This window comes from Phyllopteryx taeniolatus, chromosome 13, assembly GCF_024500385.1.
Source record: "Phyllopteryx taeniolatus isolate TA_2022b chromosome 13, UOR_Ptae_1.2, whole genome shotgun sequence".
NCBI classification, from domain to species: Eukaryota; Metazoa; Chordata; class Actinopteri; order Syngnathiformes; family Syngnathidae; genus Phyllopteryx; species Phyllopteryx taeniolatus.
In genome coordinates, this window is record NC_084514.1 from 23257668 (window position 1) to 23278306 (window position 20639).

The 20639-nt window shown below is 46.0% G+C and overlaps 1 protein-coding gene across 9 annotated transcripts in view; it reads right to left on the minus strand.

Moving 5' to 3' along the window:
- adck1 (aarF domain containing kinase 1) overlaps positions 1-20639 on the minus strand; it is a 156832-nt gene that overhangs the window by 93717 nt on the left and 42476 nt on the right. For 7 of the 9 annotated variants that reach the window (XR_009791549.1, XM_061795542.1, XM_061795540.1 and 4 more), the window contains one exon: positions 12207-12410. The exons of 1 other annotated variant lie outside the window; for it this stretch is intronic. Coding sequence is in view for 7 of the 8 variants with exons in the window: in XM_061795542.1 (XP_061651526.1) it covers positions 12207-12410 (204 nt within the window). In the remaining variant the exon portion in view is untranslated. Of the gene's footprint in view, positions 1-12206; positions 12411-15862; positions 18601-20639 lie in introns of those variants that run through there. One more of the 9 variants, XM_061795547.1, reaches the window with a different exon arrangement.

A 20639-nucleotide genomic window follows, 5' to 3' on the forward strand; every position in this document is an offset into this window, starting at 1 on the left:
AAACACTTGAGTGAACCCAAAACAAGAAACAAGACATGACTGGTGAAATACCTGAGCGACAATGACATGGCAAGACATGTGACAACGACAATGAACCGACGAGAACTGAAAGAAACCAGGGAACTAAATACAAACAAATTGACGAGACAACGAGGAACACCTGGACAAGACGAGTGGCTAGAGAGAGCTGATTGGTCGACAAAGTAGACGAGAACAGGTGGACACAACAACCTAATGAGCACACGACAAACATGGAACACAGGAAAACATTGAACAAAACTAAACACAACCCAAACCAAAACACAGACCATGACAACCAGATACGCTCCCAGCCAAACGTGAGTTCTCTAAACTTGCCACCGGATCCCGGAAAGCAGGCGGGGAGAAAGATGGTCATATTCTCCCAACGAGGCGTGACGACCAATGATTTTTCTTCTTCCGCCTCTTTTGTTTTTGTTTCATTTTTCTGCATCCTTTTTTTCATTCGACCAAACCTGTCTTCGTGCTTCCCGAGACGACTGAGACAGACCCCCACCACCCCATCTACCAGCTGATCTACGTTCGTGAGTAACACACCGGTGTTTGCCAGACTGTACAATATTAGTGCCTAATAATTATGGGAAAATTACTAGCTTCACACCAAATTTGAACTTTGTCCTTTTTCTCTCTCTCCCGTCCGGACTGGACACGTTAAACGCTCGCATTTTCCACTCTTTCTTTGTTCCCGATTTGGTCTGCTGTCAGTTGCTGCAGCGGGCTCTTTCCTCACAACTTACCTGTCACCCTGAGATCCGCAGGTCGTTTGGCCCTGTGGGGGGCGGCGGGGAGTACTTGGCGTGGGTAGGTTTGGCGTATTGGAGTCGAGCAGCTGCGTCTCCTCATCTTGATTATTGCTGACTCCTCTTAATAGGCTCTGGGACACCAACTCGTCGCCAGACTATCAATGCTCTTTTTCGAATATTCATTGCCTTATACACTTTTTATTTCCTGAGGACTTTGTAATTTGCTACCTTTGCTTCTTGCAAACCTGCGCTCACCTCCTGCTGCTCACTGACAACTCGGACTCCTACCCTGCCAGACAGTTCATCTCTGGAACCCCACCAACCCTGGACATAGCCCTTGGAATCCCTTTGTCCACCAACAAAATTGTCTGGTTCTGACCAAGCGGTCACACAATAAACATTCGTTCACGAACTGCCCGTCCTCTTTTCTCTGCATCTAGGTACAACCCACAAACTGTGCATTTTGAAAATTTTATTCGGTGATTCTTTCACATACCATTACTTGTACCACAATTTGAGAACCACTGATCTCGGTGAACGTAAGGACTTTTAGAAAATCAAGGGAAAGTTTACATATTACCCTTGACACACTTTATTTTAGTCAACTATATCTATTGCATTTTTCATCAACTATAATCTTATAGTATTTTGTCAACTTAAACTAGAATTTAGATGAAAAGGTTATGACTAAATCTAATTTATCTGATTATTGAATTTGTTGTCAACAACACTGCCTGGTGCACCCAACTTTAGACCAAACACAATACCTCAACAAATGGATACACCTTAATGAAGAGTATTAATCGTGGCTAGAATTACTACAGATAGACTCTGATAGCACCAAACCTTCAGACCTCCCGTGTATCAGCGCAATCCTCAAATGCTGTTTCAAAAGCTTGATAATTGCATCCATCTTATCTGCTTGGTGGAAAAGTCTCAAGGCCACAGAATTTCGATGTGGGCCCACTCCCAATGAAACTCGCTTTGGTACATTTCTCAAATCAGACTTGAAATTTGCAAAACAATAAGTGCATTTCTCAAAACAATTCATACAAAACACCATGGATTACCTACAAAAGTCAGTGTCTTGCTCAAAATCCTTTGTTCACCTCTCAAAACTAAATATCTGCTTCAATTAACGTCAGTGCCATTAGAATGACAAGTCTGTGTGTCACTGTGTATGGATAAGACAGTCAAATTGCTTAGTGATATTGTCAATGTAACAATATACTCTGGAGGGATGTTTGGATAAAAACTGGCTACAGTTTTGATGACCATTAAGTTACACCTAAGTGTACATACAGTATGTGGGGGATTAATTGCAACAGACTGGACAAGACTCACAATTACACTTTTACTATTTGTACTGTTATTTATTAACAGACCTCAGCTCATTGTAATGCAGAAAGGAAAAGACAGCACAAAGAAAAAAATAAAGCAAAAGAGTAGAAAACAAATATGGGAAAAAAAAACACCTAAGCCCATAATTGAGACAGGGGTTCCATCAGGGGGTCATCACCCCTGGCCACCACATTCGCCAGTAAATTAACCCCTCACCCCCCACCCCCCACCCTGCCCACCATTAACTCCTTAGTCGCCAATTGGTTTTGCCGGCAAAACGTTCGGTCAGCAGACAATTGGCAGAGAAATGTTCATAATCATTTGTATGGATATACCACAGTATTTGTAACTTTTACAAAGATATGAGAAACTGCTTTTTTGATGTGCATAATTGACACAATGATGTGAAGATTGAACAAGTAGTTATGAGAAATTCAAATCTGTTGTAACAAAGTGACTGAGAAAAAATGTATAATGTTAACTCCCTGGACTGTCCTCTCTTTTGCATTTTAAAGACCCTACTGGAGATTAGGCACTGCTACCCCCACCACACTTTAGGAGCACTGCCTGGCTCACTGCCACTGTTCTGCACTGTCCACTCCTATCCTGCCCAATTAATTAGTTGCTGTGTCCCTTACTCACAGGGTGTACCTTTCCCTCACAGATATGAACGCCACTTCTTTGTAACATTGTAGTAGCAGTTGTTTTTTCCATTCTTTCTATTTGCTCTCTGTCTTTCCCCTCACAAAATTTGCTATGTCTGGCTGCATTTCCAACAAATATCACAATATAAACAAAAACAGAGGGAGTATTTCAAACTCCCCTGTTGCACAAAAAACCTCCAGCGTAAAAAGGCATACAGATCAACAATTCTGCATTACCATGCAGTTGAACAAGACAAAATACATACAGTAAATCAATAAATAAACCAATAGATAGATAGACATAAATAGATAGATCGATAGATAGATAAATACGGTAAATGTATTATGATAGTAATAACTTCTTCTCTATGCCTGTGTCATAAGGGGATGCTTCTCTTACCTCCAGTTTAAACAGTCTACTAATAGATAGTTACTGCTAATGAAGATCCCAGCTGTTACTAAACATGATAATGTAGTCACCTGGGCTCTATTGCCAAAAGGCATAACTGCAACAACATAGGCTCACTGAATAGGCTCACTGAAATGAGTTATGGCACAAATAAAATGGCCCCTGAGGCTTCACAGTTGGATGATAACACATGGGTGTGTGTGTCAGCATGGTAAGGTTGCCAATTTGGCTGCCAGCCACAACCCCAGCTGGAAGAAGTCACATAAATCATTACCTCACAACAGTGAGGGGTGAAAACAAGTTTTTTTAACCACAAATTCTATTTCAAAGGGGAACTAATTCTTGCTTTTCTGCAATCAGATTAACAGAGACATAAGTAGAATTAGTATGAACACATTTTATTTTAGATAATATTTTAAGTTAAACTTATTATTCAGTGTATTATTCAGTAGTACTTCGACGCTCGATCACAATCTGTTCTGTTACACCGGTTGACATAGGATTTGATCATATTTTAAAGGGGAATCAAACCCAAGAATACGCAAGAATACCTTGTATGTGTTACCACTAGTCTAAACACAGTATTAATATTGTGTTTGTGAAATAATAATTAAATAGACCAAAATTAACATCATACCTGCTCTTGCCTGAACCCGGAAAACAGGTAGCAGACTCCCCCATATGTAGTGATAACTAGCATAACTATGCCTTGATGACATGATGGTTTGAACCCAAACTTGCTATAATTTTGTTCAAACCACCCAGTACTTTTGGAGGAGGGTGTATATAATGAAAATGGGAGCAGAATGTGGCCAGGAGGCATTTGAATGCATGACTATGGGGCTATTATTGTGGTGCTCTTATGTTATTTTTTCAGCGATGTGGTCATATGTTTGCTGTGTTTAGACCAAACCAGAATAGAACATTCTTTTCAAGTTGTTAAATGTGAATGAACACGAGAAATTAACCAGGGCACATTTTTCTGCCACACCATGGAATGGGGTCCTTATTTACTCTATTCCATCCCAGTATGTACCTGGAAAACCATAAATTGCATGGAGCTGCACGGTGGACGACTGGTTAGAGAATCTGCCTCACAGTTCTGAGGATCAGGGTTCAATGCCCGGCGCCGCCTGTGTAGAGTTTGCATGTTCACCCCGTGCCTGCGTGGGTTTTCTCCGGGCACTCGGGTTTCCTCCCACATCCCGAAAACATGCATGGTAGGTAAATTAAAGATTCGAAATTACCCGTAGGTGTGAATGTGAGTGTGAATGGTTGTTTGTTTATATGTACCCTGCGATTGGCTGGCAACCAGTTCAGGGTGTACCCTGCCTCCTGCCCGATGATAGCTGGGATAGGCTCCAGCACTCCCGCGACCCTAGTGAGGATAAGCGGCTCAGATAATGGATGGATGGATGCATGGAGCGGGCTGAATTGTTAAACATTTTCAATTATTTGTGATGGTGTGACTGTTGCTTCTGAAGTGAAATATCACTGTCCTGTATTTGCAGTCCACTTGCATGAATGCATGCACAGATAACACACAAAATGATCAGAGGTGGCAAAAGTACTCACACTCTGTATCTAAGTAGACACACAGATACTTGTGTAAAAAATACCCTGGTAAAAGTATTAGTACTGTTTTGACTCCTTTCCATAAAGTAACAAAGTACAGACTCTGAAAAGTACAAACGCAAAAATGTATAATGAACATTCATTGTCAATTGTATACAATACCAGTTTTGATGATTTGGCAAAATACAAAAATAAAAATATGTGAACACATAATAGGTTCCCTCTTTTATTAACTAACATAGCACTCCTTCCGATAAGAAACAGATTACATGTCGCAATTTGTTGTTCAAGAGCTAGCTAAAGTTGGCTCGACATTTATGCTATCAAAGTGTGTTCCCATACATTTGTTGGCATTGTGAAATGAATAACATAAATGCTTCATTTGCTAATAATTGAAAAAAAAATACACTTTTAAACTTTTTTTTTAAGATTAGATGGATAATTTTTAGATGCCAGAAACACAAGGGTTTGAGCTGCCAAAAGACAACAAACGCATTTGTTACAAATTATTATTGTAGTTGAGAACATAAAACCTCTTTTCCTTTCGGCTTGTCCCGTTAGGAGTCACCACAGTGCATCATCCTTTTACATGTAAGCCTATCACCTGCATGCTCCTCTTGAACATCAACTGCCCTCATGTCTTTTCCCTCACTTCACCTATCAAACTTCTCTTTGGTCTTCCTCTAGCTCTCTTGCCTGGCACCTCCATCCTCATCACCCAACTACCAATTCACTCACTATCTCTCCTCTGGACGTGCCGAAACCATCTGCTCTCTCTCATCTAACATTGGCTGTCCCTCTGATGAGCTCCTTTCTAATCCTATCCAACCTGGTCACTCCAAGAGAGAACCTCAACATCTTAATTTCCAACACCTCCAGCTCTGCTTCCTGTTGTCTCTTCAGTGCCATGGTCTCAAATCCATACATTATGAATGGCCTCACCACTGTCTTATAAATGTTGCCCTTCATCCAGGCAGAGACTCTTTTGTCACATAACACACATGACACTTTCCACCACCCATTTCAACGTGCTTGGACCCATTTCTTCACTTCCTGACCGCACTCTCCATTGCTCTGGACTGTTGACCCCAAGTATTTAGGCCTCCACCCTTGCTGTCTTTTCTCTCTGAAGCCTCACTGTCTGCTGTGAACCGCTCCAGTGAGAGTTGGAGAGCACGGCTTGATGAAGCCAACAGAACCACATCATCTGCAAAAAGCAGAGATGCAATACTGAGGCCACCAAACCGGACCCCCTCTACGCCTCGGCTGCGCCTTGAAATTCTGTCCATAAAAGTTATGAACAGAATCGGTGACAAAGGGCAGCCTTGCCGGAGTCCAACCCTCACCGGAAACGAGTCCGACTTACTGCCGGATATGCGGACCAAACTCTGACTCCGGTCGTACAGGGATCGAACATCCCGTATCAGGGGGTTCGGTATCCCATTATCCCGAAGCACCCCCTAAAGGACCCCCCGAGGGACACGGTCGAACGCCTACTCCAAGTCCACAAAACACATGTAGACTGCTTGGGTGAACTCCCATGCAGCCCCGAGGACCCTGCCGAGGGTGTAGAGCTGGCGAGGACGAAAACCACACCGCACCTCGTGATACTGAGATTCGACTTCCCAATGGACCCCTGAATAGACCTTACCAGGGAGGTTGAGGAGTGTGACCCCTGTAGTTGGAACACACCCTCTGGTCCCCTTTCTTAAAAAGGGATACCACCACCCCAGTCTGCCAATCCAGAGGCACTGTCCCCGATGTCCATGCGATGTTGCAGAGGCGTGTCAACCAGGACAGCCCCACAACATCCAGAGCCTTTAGGAACTCTGGGCGAATCCCATCCACCCCTGGGGCCTTGACACCGAGGAGCATTTTAACCACCTCCTGAAGTCTTTCTCCATGGCCTCACCGAACTCCTCTCATACCCGAGTTTTTGCTTCAGCGACCACCAAAGCTGCATTCCGCTTGGCCAGCCGGTACCCATCAGCTGCCTCAGGAGTCCCACAGGCCAAAAAGGCCCGATAAGACTCCTTCTTCAGCTTGACAGCATCCCTCACCGTTGGTGTCCACCAACAGGTTCAGGAATTGCTGCCATGACAGGCACCGACCACCTTACGGCCACAGCTCCGGTCAGCCGTCACAGCAATGGAGGGGCGGAAGATGGTCCACTCGGACTCGATGTCGCCCGCCTCTCCTGGAACATGAGCAAAGTTCTGTCGGAGGTGGAAGTTGAAACTCCTTCTGACAGGGGATTCTGCCAGACGTTCCAAGCAGACCCTCACAATACGTTTGAGCCTGCCACGTTGGACCGTCAATCATCGAACTGCGACCTAGGGTGTCCTGGTGCCAAGTTCACGTGTGGACACCCTTATGCTTGCACATTGTGTTCATCATGGACAATCCATGATAGCACAGAAGTCCAATAACAGAACACCGCTCAAGTTCTGATCGGGGGGCCGTTCCTCCCAATCATGCTCTTCCAGGTCTCTCTGTCATTGCCCACGTGAGAATTGAAGTCCCCCAGGAGAACGATGGAGTCCCCAGCGGGAGCGCTCTCCAGCACCCTCTCGACTCCAAAAAGGGTGGGTACTCTGCACAGCTGTTTGGTGCATAGGCACAAACAACAGTCAGGACCTGTTCCCCCACCCGAAGGCGGAGGGAGGCTACCCTTTCGTCCACCGGGGTGAACCCCAACGTACAGGCACCGAGCCGGGGGACAATAAGTATACCCACACCTGCTCGGTGCCTTTCACTGTGGGCAACTCCAGAGCGGAAGAGAGTCCAACCCCTCTCGAAAGGACTGGTACCAGAGCCCAAGCTGTGTGTGGAGGCGAGTCCGACTATATCTAGTCGGATCTTCTTGAGCTTACACACCAGCTCGGGCTCCTTCCCTGCCAGAGAGGTGACATTCCACGTCTCTAGAGCCAGCTTCTGTAGCCGGGGATCGGATCGCCAAGGTCCCTGCCTTCGGCCACCGCCCATCTCGCACGGCACCCGACCCCTATGGCCCCTCCCACAGGTGGTGAGCCCATGGGAAGGGGGACCCACGTTACCCTTTCGAGCTGTGCCCGACCGGGCCTTATGGGTGCAGGCACGGCCACCAGGCACTCGCCTTCGAGCCCCACCTCCAGGCTGCACATTACCCTTGTTCTTAAAAATGGGCACCAGCACACTTTTCCTCCATTCTTCACACTTGTCTCTTCTACTCTTCCTTCTCTCTCATTTTCCTCATTAAACAACTCCTCAAAATATTCTTTCCATCTATCCAGCACACTACTGGCACAAAGTCAATACATTTCCATCTCTATCCTTAATCACCCTAACCTGATGCACATCCTTCCCATCTCTATCCCTCTGTCTGACAGACCTGTATAGATCTTTCTCTCCTTCTTTTGTGTCCAAACTGCCATACATGTCATCATATGCCTCTTGTTTGGCTTTTGCCACCTCTACTTTCGCCCTACGTCACATCTCCATGTATTCTCGTCTCCTCTCCTTGGTCCTCTCAGTGTCCCACTTCTTCGTAGCTAACTTCTTTCCTTGTATGATTTCCTGCACTTTGAGGTTCCACCACCAAGTCTCCGACTTCCATTTCCGACCAGAAGATACATCAAGTACTTTCCTGCCTGTCTCACTGATCACCTTGGCTGTAGTGGTCCAGTCTTCTGGAAGCTCCTCCTGTCCACCAAGAGCCTGTCTCACCTCTTCTTGAAAAGCAGCACAGCACTCTTTCTTTCTCAGCTTCCACCACATGGTTCTATACTCTGCCTTTGTCTTCTTAAGCCTCCTCCGCACCATCAGAGTCATCTTACACACCACCATCTTTTGCTGTCTAGCTCCACTACCACTACCTTACAGTCAGTAACCACCTTCAGATTACATCGTCTGCACAAGATGTAATCCACCTGTGTGCCTACCTTTCTCTCTCGCTCTCGTACAGTGGAGACGCTTTCTTGCCCGCTCTGCTTGCTTTGCCTCTGTTTACATTTTTTCTTGCTGATGAGGTTGTTTTCTTCTTCTAAAAAAAAAAAAGCAGCGACTCCTGGATATTTTTAAACCTGTGGGACTGTACTTTTTTTGTAGATACAGTCAGTTGTTGCCATATTCCAGTATTTTCTGATACCGTCGCACCATTTCATGAGCGTGGCCTGCTAATTAGCAGAAGCCTGCTATTAGCAACAAGACCAGCCATCAAGATGCCTCCCTTTTCCACTGAGGACTATCACGTACTGCTGCAGAGGATGTCCATTCTGGAAACGAATATCCACCGTCTTGAAGTGTATGTGGATGTAAATTTACAGTCGGGGAATGAAACCACTCTACCGATGTCTCAAAATGGTGAGCAGACAGATGTGGACTGTGGAAACGGTAATGGTTGATCCACCAGTTCTCCCTGGAATTTACTGGGAGCAAAGCCCAAAGATATGGGACAAAATCTAAAAGGGAGGATATAACACTAGCAGATTACCAAGGAATCCGGCTGGCCTCCGTTGCGTGCTGCTTCAACCCCGAGTGAAGGGCTGTGGACGGTTGCTACAGCGAAGGGCACGAAAAAAGGAAGCGAGTCAATGCAAATAATTGACATCAGACTTACAAATAGATTTGAGCCACTTTTACAAGACCCTGGTGAAGAATGCTCATCCCCCACCACCACTGAAAGGTATGAAACTAAATCATACAAGAAAAAAAATGGCACCCCAAACGTTAATAGTTGGTGATAGAGCTGTCAAGGCTGTGAAACGTTTTTGCAGCGAGAATAACAACAAAGTACTGTGTTTTACCAATGACATGGTGTCTGATATCTCTAAAATAAATCCTAAAAAAATCCTGGAGATCACTAATCAGCACCAAACTGTGTAATCTGTCATTATACACACAGGGGCCCAGGATGTTGTCAAGCAGCCATCAGAGGTACTGAAGTGAGGGTTAAACCTCCTTTGATCTCCTAACCAAATTGCAATGTTTGGATGGTGAGGTTTTCATAAGTGGACCTCTCCCACCTGTTAATTTGTAGTTAAATGTTTCTCTAGGCTCGGTCAATTAAATAAGTGGGCTCAAAGAAGTGTGTACTGCACAATCCGTGACTTTTTGGGAGTGCAGACATCTTTACAAGGCAGACGGTTACTGTCTAAATCTGGGGTGGCCAACTAGTCAGAGACTAAGAGCCACTTTTTTTTCTGTGTTACTGCAAAGAGCCACATCATACACATGGGTACACATGAACATCATCTTTTAATCATCATTGTTTCTTTCACATCTATGCCACGGGTTCTGTCTTTTAATGGCACAATATCAAGGAGTTCTTCTTTGATCATACATTCATTTGACACAGACCGTGCAAATATTGCCAACTGAGGGTTCTCTTGTATGTCACAACTCTCATCCAATGCCACACTAAAATACTCACATGCTTGAAGGTCAGAGTGCAACTGTGATTCAACAGCTGTATTAATATCCGATATTCTGCGTTTAACACTGTGGCGGGACAGTTGAACGTCTGATACGCTCCGTTTTAGTTTGTCGTCTCCAGGAGCCAAGATATCAAAGGCGTCAATGAGGCATTTTTTAATGAAGTCCCCTTCGTTGTATGGCTTTTTAGCCCGTGCTATGTTCCAAGCCAGCTGATATGATGCAAGCGTTACGGTCTCAGAGTGTTTTGTAAATTTTTTGAAAAACTGCACCTGCTTTTCTGCCTTGCTTTTCAAAGCGACCAACTTGTTCTTGCGAAGTTCAGTCCCTTTTGGAAATTCCTGTTCGATGTTAGGGTGGAGTGAGCTGAAGTGACACTGAAGATTTGAAGCTTTGAAATGCGCTAATGCTGCGTGACATATAAGGCATATCGGCTTGCCATTACGTTTAACAAAAAAATATAAACTCTCCCACTCTGGCAAAAACGTCCTGTGTTCTTCTTCATATTTTCGTTTGGCTGTGCTTTTTTTCCCTGCCATTTCAAGAGGTAACTTGACGGAAATTGTTTACAACACAAATGATGTCACACCAAAGATTCTCTCGTCGCTCGTTTGACGTCACTCAAACAGGCTTACATGGTCAGTGTGCCATCTAGCTGTACGGGGAGTGAATGACAGCGCCAGCCAAGCATTTTTGACGCATGTCATGTGACAGCTCCTGAAGAGCCGCATGAAACTAGTTAAAGAGCCGCATGAGGCTCGCGAGCCGCGAGTTGGCCAGGCCAGGTCTAAATAGACAAGGGGGTAAGTTATTGGCTTCCAACATTTGTTACTGTGAACGTCATTCAGCGGATCGAAAAGAAAACATTGGCTTTGTTGGCGCGGCTGAAGGACAAAAAGATGCAGTTGTTCCCAAACAATCGGAGGAACAAGCGATAAGGTGACAAGGCGCAGACAGATACATCAGTGTCTTCCAAACAATCGGAGTAGGGAATGACAAATGAGATGAGCCAGCATGCTGAATCTCCCATACCCCTCCCTACCCCATTGGAGCAAAGCCCAACGCAAAACTCGCTCTCTACTAGTCTAAATTCTCTGTTAGGTGTGACGGACAGGATGAAGACGATTGGCAATATTGGAATCCAACGCACACCACTTCCTTCCATCCCCCCTCCCCTGAAACCACCGTCCACTAAGATGCGAAGGGCCCCTCCTCCACCCATGAAGAATCATGGCTCCAGCACGCCCGCGACCCTAGTGAGGAGAAGCGGCTCAGAAAATGGATGGATGGATATATATATATATATATATATATATACACACACACATACACACACACACACTTGCTGGTTGATGATGTTCTGTCCGGTTTGAATGATTCTTTGCGGGGACTTTTTGTCTGCAGCAGAGCTGCTGCTAGGGGTGCATGATATAAACGGTATAATGAGTAGAAGGTATAATTTTGGCCAAAGGTGCAGATTTGGACTGAACTGATCAACCGCGGTAGCTCTTATTGATGAAGTTATCGTATCTGTCTCAAGATGAAAAATGGCTCATACACGTCTGGGCACAGGGCTGCCAGCACCGATTTTTTGTTTTTTACTAGCCCCGAGCTGTTTAAAAGACCAGTGCGTCCATGTACATTACTTCCTGCTTCACCAGCTCCTCAGAAATGACTGTGGGAATGCTAGTTTATGCAGCACCAGCCAGCTACAGTACGGGCTGCGGCTTGATAGCTCGTGACTAAACCCTGAACCTCTCACGGTGTCGAGCCACCCGAAGGACCGGTAGTGGGACTCTAGTGCATTTTTTTTACCCATTAATGATTGGAAATGCAGATCCATAGACATGGACATTACTGTAACATATACTGTATGACAAAAGACTGGAGGGCTGTTGCGACGTGGGCCAAGGAAGCAACCATTATAAAGATCCGGGACATTACTATAACACACAGGAATAATACATTTTTGCTTTGATGAAAATCTGTACCCCCAACTAATTTGAGTGCAAACCACACCAAATTCTATTTTTTTTTATTTACCTCCTTGCCAAAGTCTTCTCTGATGACCTGCACGATCTCTTCCATGCTGCTCTGAGGAGCTCGACTATGAAGTACCTTCAGCGTGGATGTGTACTCTTCTGGAAGGAGATAATCTAGAGCGCCAAGGTGTTGGCCAACCTTGATAAAGGTACCCCGATTCGCACAGCAGAGATCTCGAAGACGCTCCGCTGAACGTCGATGTACCTACAAATGGTAGGGAAAACAATACAATATCCTTATATTTATAATACAGTACTATATATTTATATATACACAGTAGATAGATAGATATTAGCAGAGTGCACAGCGGAAGCTGATTTTATGATTTTAGAGTTTAAGCTCTATTTACAATAATTTTGTATTACTGAGTGTTTTAGGCCACGAAAAAAAACTAGATAATAATTTTGTACTGTACACTAATATGGGCGCATATGGCCTAACAAATAAAGTGCCTCAATGTAAAGGACAATCGGCTATATCGTACGAGCACCGCCCATATTAGTCTGTTCTATCAAGGTTCCACTGTATATACATAACCCAATTCCAATGAAGTTGGGACACTGTGTAAAAGGTAAATAAAAACAATGATTTGTAATTCTGCGGCACGGTGGACGACTGGTTAGCACATCTGCGTCACATCTGCCTGTGTGGAGTTTCCATGTTCTCCCCGTGCCTGCGTGGGTTTTCCCCAGGCGCTCCGGTTTCCTCCCACATCCCAAAAACATGCGTGGTAGGTTGATTGAAGACTCTAAACTGCCCTTAGGTGTGAAGATGTGCTTGAATGGTTGTTTGTTTATATGTGCCCTGCGGTTGGCTACCAAATAGCCAGTGGAAATTACAAAGTCCACAGGAGAAAGTAAGCTCAAGGATTTTAACTTGTAAGTAGAACTTCAAACAAATGCAAAGAAACTTTTTGTTTTTTTATGTACCCTCGGCTTCTGGTTTCGAGCAGACATCTGTGGGTCACCATTCGCTGGTATTTGGAAACTGTTCCAAGTCCTTTGACCTTGACTAAAGGCACACAGTCAATTGAAACAAGCTGAATTTTTCTGCTCTGCGATTCCCCAACCTTCTGTAGTACGTTTGCATATTCTCCGTGTTTGAGTCGGTTTTCTCGGCATACTCTGGCTTCCTCCAAACAAATACATGCATGTTAGGTTGATTGAAGAGATTGCTTTGTTGACAGGTGTGAATATGTGACCTGTGATTGACTATGGACCATCCAGCATGTACTCGGGCTCTCGCACCTGGGATAGGCTTCACTCCCTTGCAACCCGAATGAGGACAACCAGTATTGAAGATGGATGGATGGAGGGTCTTTATTTCTCCTGCCATCTACATTGTAGGTGTAGTGCAGTTACTTCTGCTATGTCATTAGACTGACTTGCATAAATATTCTGGGTCCCCTGGCTGTTGCTGGAACATAAAACAACAATGGGACACTAAAAGTCCTTCGTAACTTTTTTGGGGGGGAAGGCCCTCATTTTAGCCTGTCATATTATTTTGGGCTGTTTTTTTTTCCTTTCTTGTGCTACTGCAACTACAACCCCAATTCCAATGAAGGTGGGACGTTTTTTGATTTGCAAATCGTGTTCAACCTTTATTTAATTGTATACACTACAAAGACAAGGTATTTAATGTTCAAAGTGATAAACTTTATTGTTTTTAGCAAATAATCATTAACTTAGAATTTTATGGCTGCAACACGTTCCAAAAAAGCTGGGACAGGGTCATGTTGACCACTGTGTTACATCACAGTCTCCGTTGTCGTATTTTACGCTTCATAATACGGCACACATTTTCCTAAAACTGTTCGACTGTTTCTCACGCATTTGTTCACAAAGAGGTGAACCTCGCCCCATCTTTGCTTGTGAATGACTGAGCAATTCAGGGAAGCTCCTTTTATACCCAATCATGGCAGCCACCTGTTCCCAATGAGCCTGTTCACCTGTGGGATGTTCCAAACAGGTGTTTGATGAGCATTCCTCAACTTTCTCAGTCTTTTTTGCCACCTGTGCCAGCTTTTTTGGAACGTGTTGCAGCCATAAAATTCTAAGTTCATGATTATTTGCTAAAAACAATCAGTTTATCAGTTAGAACATTAAATATCTTGTCTTTGTAGTGTATTCAATTAAATATAGGTTGAACATGATTTGCAAATCATTGTATTCTGCTTTTATTTATGTTAAACACATCCCAACTTCATTGGAATTGGGGTTGTATTAGAGAGTCTGTTAAACGTCAGTAAGTGCAGAACATGTGTGACAAAACGTATATTTTTGGCGATGTAATGAGGAAACCAATGTCTCATGTGTGAAGCCACGGACCAATCACAGACTGCCTGAATGGATGTGTGCGTGGTCTCTTGAAGCATCATGGGAGCGGTGACTCAACGGGTCTCGGAGCTGCGCTTCGTATGCATTTGAACAGGAAATATGAAAATTCAGCTATTTTAATGATAAAATCATTGAGATTATTGGATGGCAAAAGAAAATCGATGTAAAGCACGTACCATTGAACTAAAATGGAACAATTTAATGTCATCTTAAGGTTGTATTTACTATTCACATGCAGTGGAAAGACCACTAGGGGGCATTGAGGCTCAGCCTCACTTGCCTACCCTGACCGCACATCACTGCCGCACTCTTTTACTACGAAGCCACACTGTTATAACACGTGCATAATGTGGTTTGGGAGTGTCTTGCTGAAATAAGCAGGGGCGTTCATTCAATAAACGTTTGGGAACTGAGGACACAAATTGTTGAAGCTTTGTAGGTGGAATTCTTTCCCATTCTTGCTTGATGTACAGCTTCAGATGTTCAACATTCCAGTGTCTCCGTTGTCGCATTTTACGCTTCATAATGCGCCACACATTTTCAATGGGAGACAGGTCTGGACTGCAGGCAGGCCAGTCTGGTACTCGCACTCTTTTACTACGAAGCCACGCTGTTGTAACACGTGCATAATGTGGTTTGGTTTCTCCAAAACCTGTATGTACCTTTCATGACTGTATTTACTGACATTGGTTTTCTGAAGTGTTCCTGAGCCCATGTGGTGATATCCTTTACACGTTGATGTCGGTTTTTGATGCAGTGCCGGCTGAGGGATCGAAGGTCACGCGCATTCAATGTTGGTTTTCGGCCTTGTCGCTTACATGCAGTGATTTCTCCAGATTATCTGAACCTTTTGATGATATTATGCACCGTAGATGATGAAATCCCTAAATTCCTTGAAATTGTACGTTGCGGAACATTGTCCTTAAACTGTTCGACTATTTTCTCACGCACTTGTTCACAAAGAGGGGAACCTCGCCCCATCTTTGCTTGTGAATGACTGAGCCTGTGGGATGTTCCAAACAGGTGTTTGATGAGCATTCCTCAACTTTCTCAGTCTTTTTTGCCACCTTCCCAGCTTTTTTGGAACGTGTTGCAGACATAAAATTCTAAGTTAATGATTATTTGCTAAATACAATAAGGTTTATCAGTTTGAACATTAAATATCTTGTCTTTGTAGTGTATTCAATTAAATACAGGTTGAAAAGGTAAAACTAAAATTAAGATGCATCAATTAATTTTGGTTACCTCATTTCAGTTTTACATCATTGCAATTCATCAAAGCACAAGAATAAAGAAACGTAAAATTCCTCTCTCTCTCACATGCATCCATTGTCCTTCGCTTATGCAAGGTCGGGTCGCGGGGGCAGTAGCTTCAGCAGGGAAGCCCAGACTTCCCTCTCCACACCCACTTCCTCCAGCTCTTTCGAGGGGATCCCGATGCGTTCCCAGGCAAGCCGAGAGATAAAGTCTCTCCAGCTTATCCTGGGTCGTCCCCGGGGTCTCATCCCGGTGGGAGGTGCCCGGAACATCCTAAACAGATGCCCGAGCCACCTCATCTGGCTCCTCTTTATGCGGAGGAGCAGCGGCTCTACTCCGAGCCCCTCCCGGATGACATAGCTTCTCACCCTATCTCTAAGGGAGAGCCCCGGACACCTTGCGGAGGAAACTCATTTCGGGCGCTTGTATCCGAGATCTTGTTCTTTCGGTCACGACCCACAGCTTGTGACCATAGGTGAGGGTAGGAACGTAGATCGACCGGTCAATAGAGAGCTTCGCCTTTCGGCTTAGCTCCTTCTTCATTTTCTACCGTTTATCCGAGGTCGGGTCGCAGGGGCAGTAGCTTTAGCAGGGACGCCCAGGCTTCCCTCTCCCCAGCTACTTTATCCAGCTCTTCCGGGGGGATCCCGAGGCTTTCCCAGGCCAGCCGAAAGACGTAGTCTCTCCAGCGTGTCCTGGGTCGTCCCTGGAGACGTGCCCGGAACACCTCACCAGGGAGGCGTCCAGGAGGCAACCTAAACAGATGCCCCAGCCACCTCATCTGGACCCTCTCGATGTGGAGGAGCAGCGGCTTGACTCTGAGATCCTCCCGGATGACCGAGCTTCGCACCCTATCTCTAAGGGAGAACCTGGACACCCTGCGGAGGTTGTATCCGGGATCTTGTTCTTTTGGTCACGACCCACAGCTCGTGACCATAGGTGAGGGTAAGAATGTAGATCAACCGGTAAATCGAGAGCTTCGCCTTTTGGCTTAGCTCCTTCTTTACCACAACGGACCGATACAAAGTCCGCATCACTGCAGACGCTGCACCGATCCGCCTGTCAATCTCCCGTTCCATTCTTCCCTCACTCGTGAACAAGACCCCAAGAAACTTGAACTCCTCAACTTGGGGCAGGATCTCATCTCCGACCTGGAAGAGGGCACGCCACCCTTTCCCGACTGAGGACCATGGTCTCAGATCTGGAGGTGCCGATTCTCATCCCAGCCGCTTCACACTCTGCTGTGAACCGCTCCAGTGAGAGTTGGAGAGCACGGGTTGATAAAGCCAACAGAACCACATCATCTGCAAAAAGCAGAGATGCAATACTGAGGCCCCCTCTACGCCTCGGCTGCGCCTTGAAATTCTGTCCATAAAAGTTATGAACAGAATCGGTGACAAAGGGCAGCCTTGGCAGAGTCCAACCCACACTGGAAAAGAGTCCGTACCAAACTCTGACACCGGTCGTACAGGGACCGAACAACCTGTATCAGGGGGTTCGGTACCGCATACTCAAGAAGCACCCCCCACAGGACTCCACGAGGGACACAGTCGAACGCCTTCTCCAAGTCCAGAAAACACATGTAGACTGGTTGGGTGAACACCCATGCACCCTCGAGTACCCTGCCGAGGGTGTAGAGCTGGTCCACTGTTCTACTGCCAGGACAAAAACCACACTGCTCCTACTGAATCTGAAATTCGACTTCCCGACGGACCCTCCTTTCCAGCACTCCTGAATAGACCTGAAGAGGGAGGCTGAGGAGTCTGATCGTCCTGGAGTTGGAACATACCCGCCTGTCCCCCTTCTTAAAAAGGGAGACCACCACCCGAGTCTGCCAATCCAGAGGCACAGTCCCAGATATCCACGCGATGTTGCAGAGGCGTGTCAACCAGGACAGCCTTACAACATCCCGAGCCTTTAGGAACTCCAGGTGAATCTCATCCACCCCCGGGGCCTTGCCACCGAGAAGCTTTTTAACCACCTCGGTGACCTCAACCCCAGAGATAGGAGAGCCCACCTCAGAGACCCCAGACTCTGCTTCCTCATGGGAAGGCGTGTCAGTGGAATTGAGGAGTTCTTCGAAGTATTCTCCCCACCGACTCACAACGTCCGAGGTCAGCCTGTGCCCCATCCCCACTATACACAGTGTTGATAGTGGACCAGAATTTCCTCGAAGCCGTCCGGAAGTCGTTCTCCATGGCCTCACCGAATTCCTGCCTCTGCGACCACCAAAGCTGCATTCCGCTTGGCCAGCCGGTACCCATCAGCTGCCTCAGGAGTTCCACAGGCCAAAAAGGCCCAAGCGGACTCCTTCTTCAGCTTGACAGCATCCCTGACCGCTGGTGTCCACCAATGGGTTCGGGGATTGCCACCACAACAGGCACCAACTCTCTTATGGCCACAGCTCCTGTCGGCCGCCTCGGCAATAGATGCGCGGAACATGTTCCACTCAGACTCAATGACGTGGGTGAAGTTCTGCCGGAGGTGGGAGTTGAAACTCCTTCTGACAGGGGATTCTGCCATACGTTCCCAGCAGACCGTCACAATATGTTTGGGCCTGCCAGGTCGGACCGGCATCTTCCCTCACCATCGGCGCCAACTCACCACCAGGTGGTGATCAGTTGACAGCTCCGCCGCTCTCTTCACCCGAGCGTCCAAGACATGTGGCCGCAAGTCCGATGACACGACCACAAAGTCGATCATCGAACGGGGACCTAGGGTGTCCTGGTGCCAAGTGCACGTGTGGACACCCGTATGCGTGAACATGGTGTTCGTCATGGACAATCCGTGGTGAGCACAGAAGTCTAATAACAGAACACCACTCGAGTTCTGATTGGGGGGGGGCGTTCCTCCCAAACACTCCTTTCCAAGTCTCACTGTCATTGCCCAGGTGAGCATTGAAGTCCCCCAGCAGAACGATGGAGTGCCCAGCGGGAGCGCTCTCCTGCAGCTCCTCTAAGGACTCCAAAAAGGGTGGGTACTCTGAACTGCTGTTTGGTGCATAGGCACAAATAACAGTCAGGACCCATCCCCCCACCCGAAGGCGGAGAGAGGCTAACCTCTCTTCCACCGGGGTGAACCCCAATGTACAGGCGCCGAGCCAGGGGGCAATAAGTATACCCACACCTGCTCGGCGCCTCTCACCGTGGGCAACTCCAGAGTGGAAAAGAATCCAAGCCCTCTCAAGAGGACTGGTACCAGAGCCCTAGCTGTGTGTGGAGGCGAGCCTGACTATATCTACTCTGAACTTCTCAACCTCACACAACAGCTCAGGGTCCTTCCCTGCCAGAGAGGTGACATTCCACATCCCTTGAGCCGGTTTCTGTAGCCGGGGATCGGATCGCCAAGGTCCCCGCCTTCGGCCACCACCCAGCTCACACTGCACCCGAACCCTATGGCCCCTCCGACAGGTGGTGAGCTCATGGGAAGGGGGACCTCACAGTGTCTCTCAACATTTAACATTAATGAATTTGTAAAGGCAGACTATTTGATACGCCTTGTGTATTGGATATCATTATTTGTGTGTGTGTGTGTGTGTGTGTGTGCGTTTTGTCATAATGTTGTTGCTGGTTCGTGTATATAGAGAGACCGATATATGGTGCCCTCCTGTCTACCAGCTGATAATGGTTATGGAGAGCTTCTCTCCTGGGACCAGAGAAAATAAAAAGCGGTGAAATTAGCTGCCCTTGACTGATGCAACCCTCCACATCTACATTCTGCATGTTCTTCATTCAACACCATAACAGAAAATTAAAGATTCGTCATTATTTTAACACTACACAACTACAGATTTTCCCCATTGAAAATCTTTGTGCTTGATTCTGAGCTTCCGCACATTACAAAGGAGAACTGAAAATAAATACATATATTTTACATACAATTGCATTAGTGCAATCAAACAGTTCCAGTTGGACTGGTCCAGTCAGGTCTCCATTTCTGGCAAAATACTTTTTGAAAGCAATCTCGAAGCAAGGTTGACGCAAATTAAATCCTGACATCACTTTTCCTCCGGGTTGGAGCCTAAACATCTGATTCATTATCACTCCTCTCTCAAGTAATCAGGATGTTTTGTCCCACAGAGGCTACCTCACAGCTTCATAATGGAAATGGTGCTTTCTGAAAGCCTGAAAATACTCTGTTCTGGCATAGGTTGAGTGAGGCTCGCTACCAGCTACCATCAATCCATGTGTCATACGATCCAAATGCAGGTAAACAAATGAGGCATAGTAATCTGTGGAATGACAAACTAAAAACCCTTGGTAGCTAGCTGGATGGCCGCATTTATCTGGCTTGAATCCAAAATGTTCCCACCTTGTCGCAGTGACATTAGGCTTTGGAACTAATTCCATTTATGGTGCTCAATTTTCTGTAACTGTAGTTGCCCGTTCACCGTCAGAAAACTAAGCTTCGTGTACGCTAGCGGCCGCATTTCAAACGCACACGCACGAGTACGCACACGCACACCATCACGCACCCGACCAATCAGACAAGGGTTCACGCTCGTCACGATCTCTGATTGGTTTAAAGACCACGATGAAACCCATCGTGTGTCTGCTTTCAAGTCGCGGAAATGTTTTTTTCTTCCTCAAATGACTGGACACCACATCCTCTGTTTTGTCTTTTTTTGCCGCACCATTTAGAAATTAAATTAGTCATACTCTAGAGTTCCATCTCGTCTAAAAAAAAATCATACCCCGGATTTCCAGCACCACGCCAGAGTACTAAACCAGGCGTCCGAAGACGCAGCTTAATCGGCTTTATCCGTCCCTGCTAATTCTTGTGCGGGGAGGATGCAGGACGCACATAAACGAGATCCCGATACATATACAGTGGGTACGTA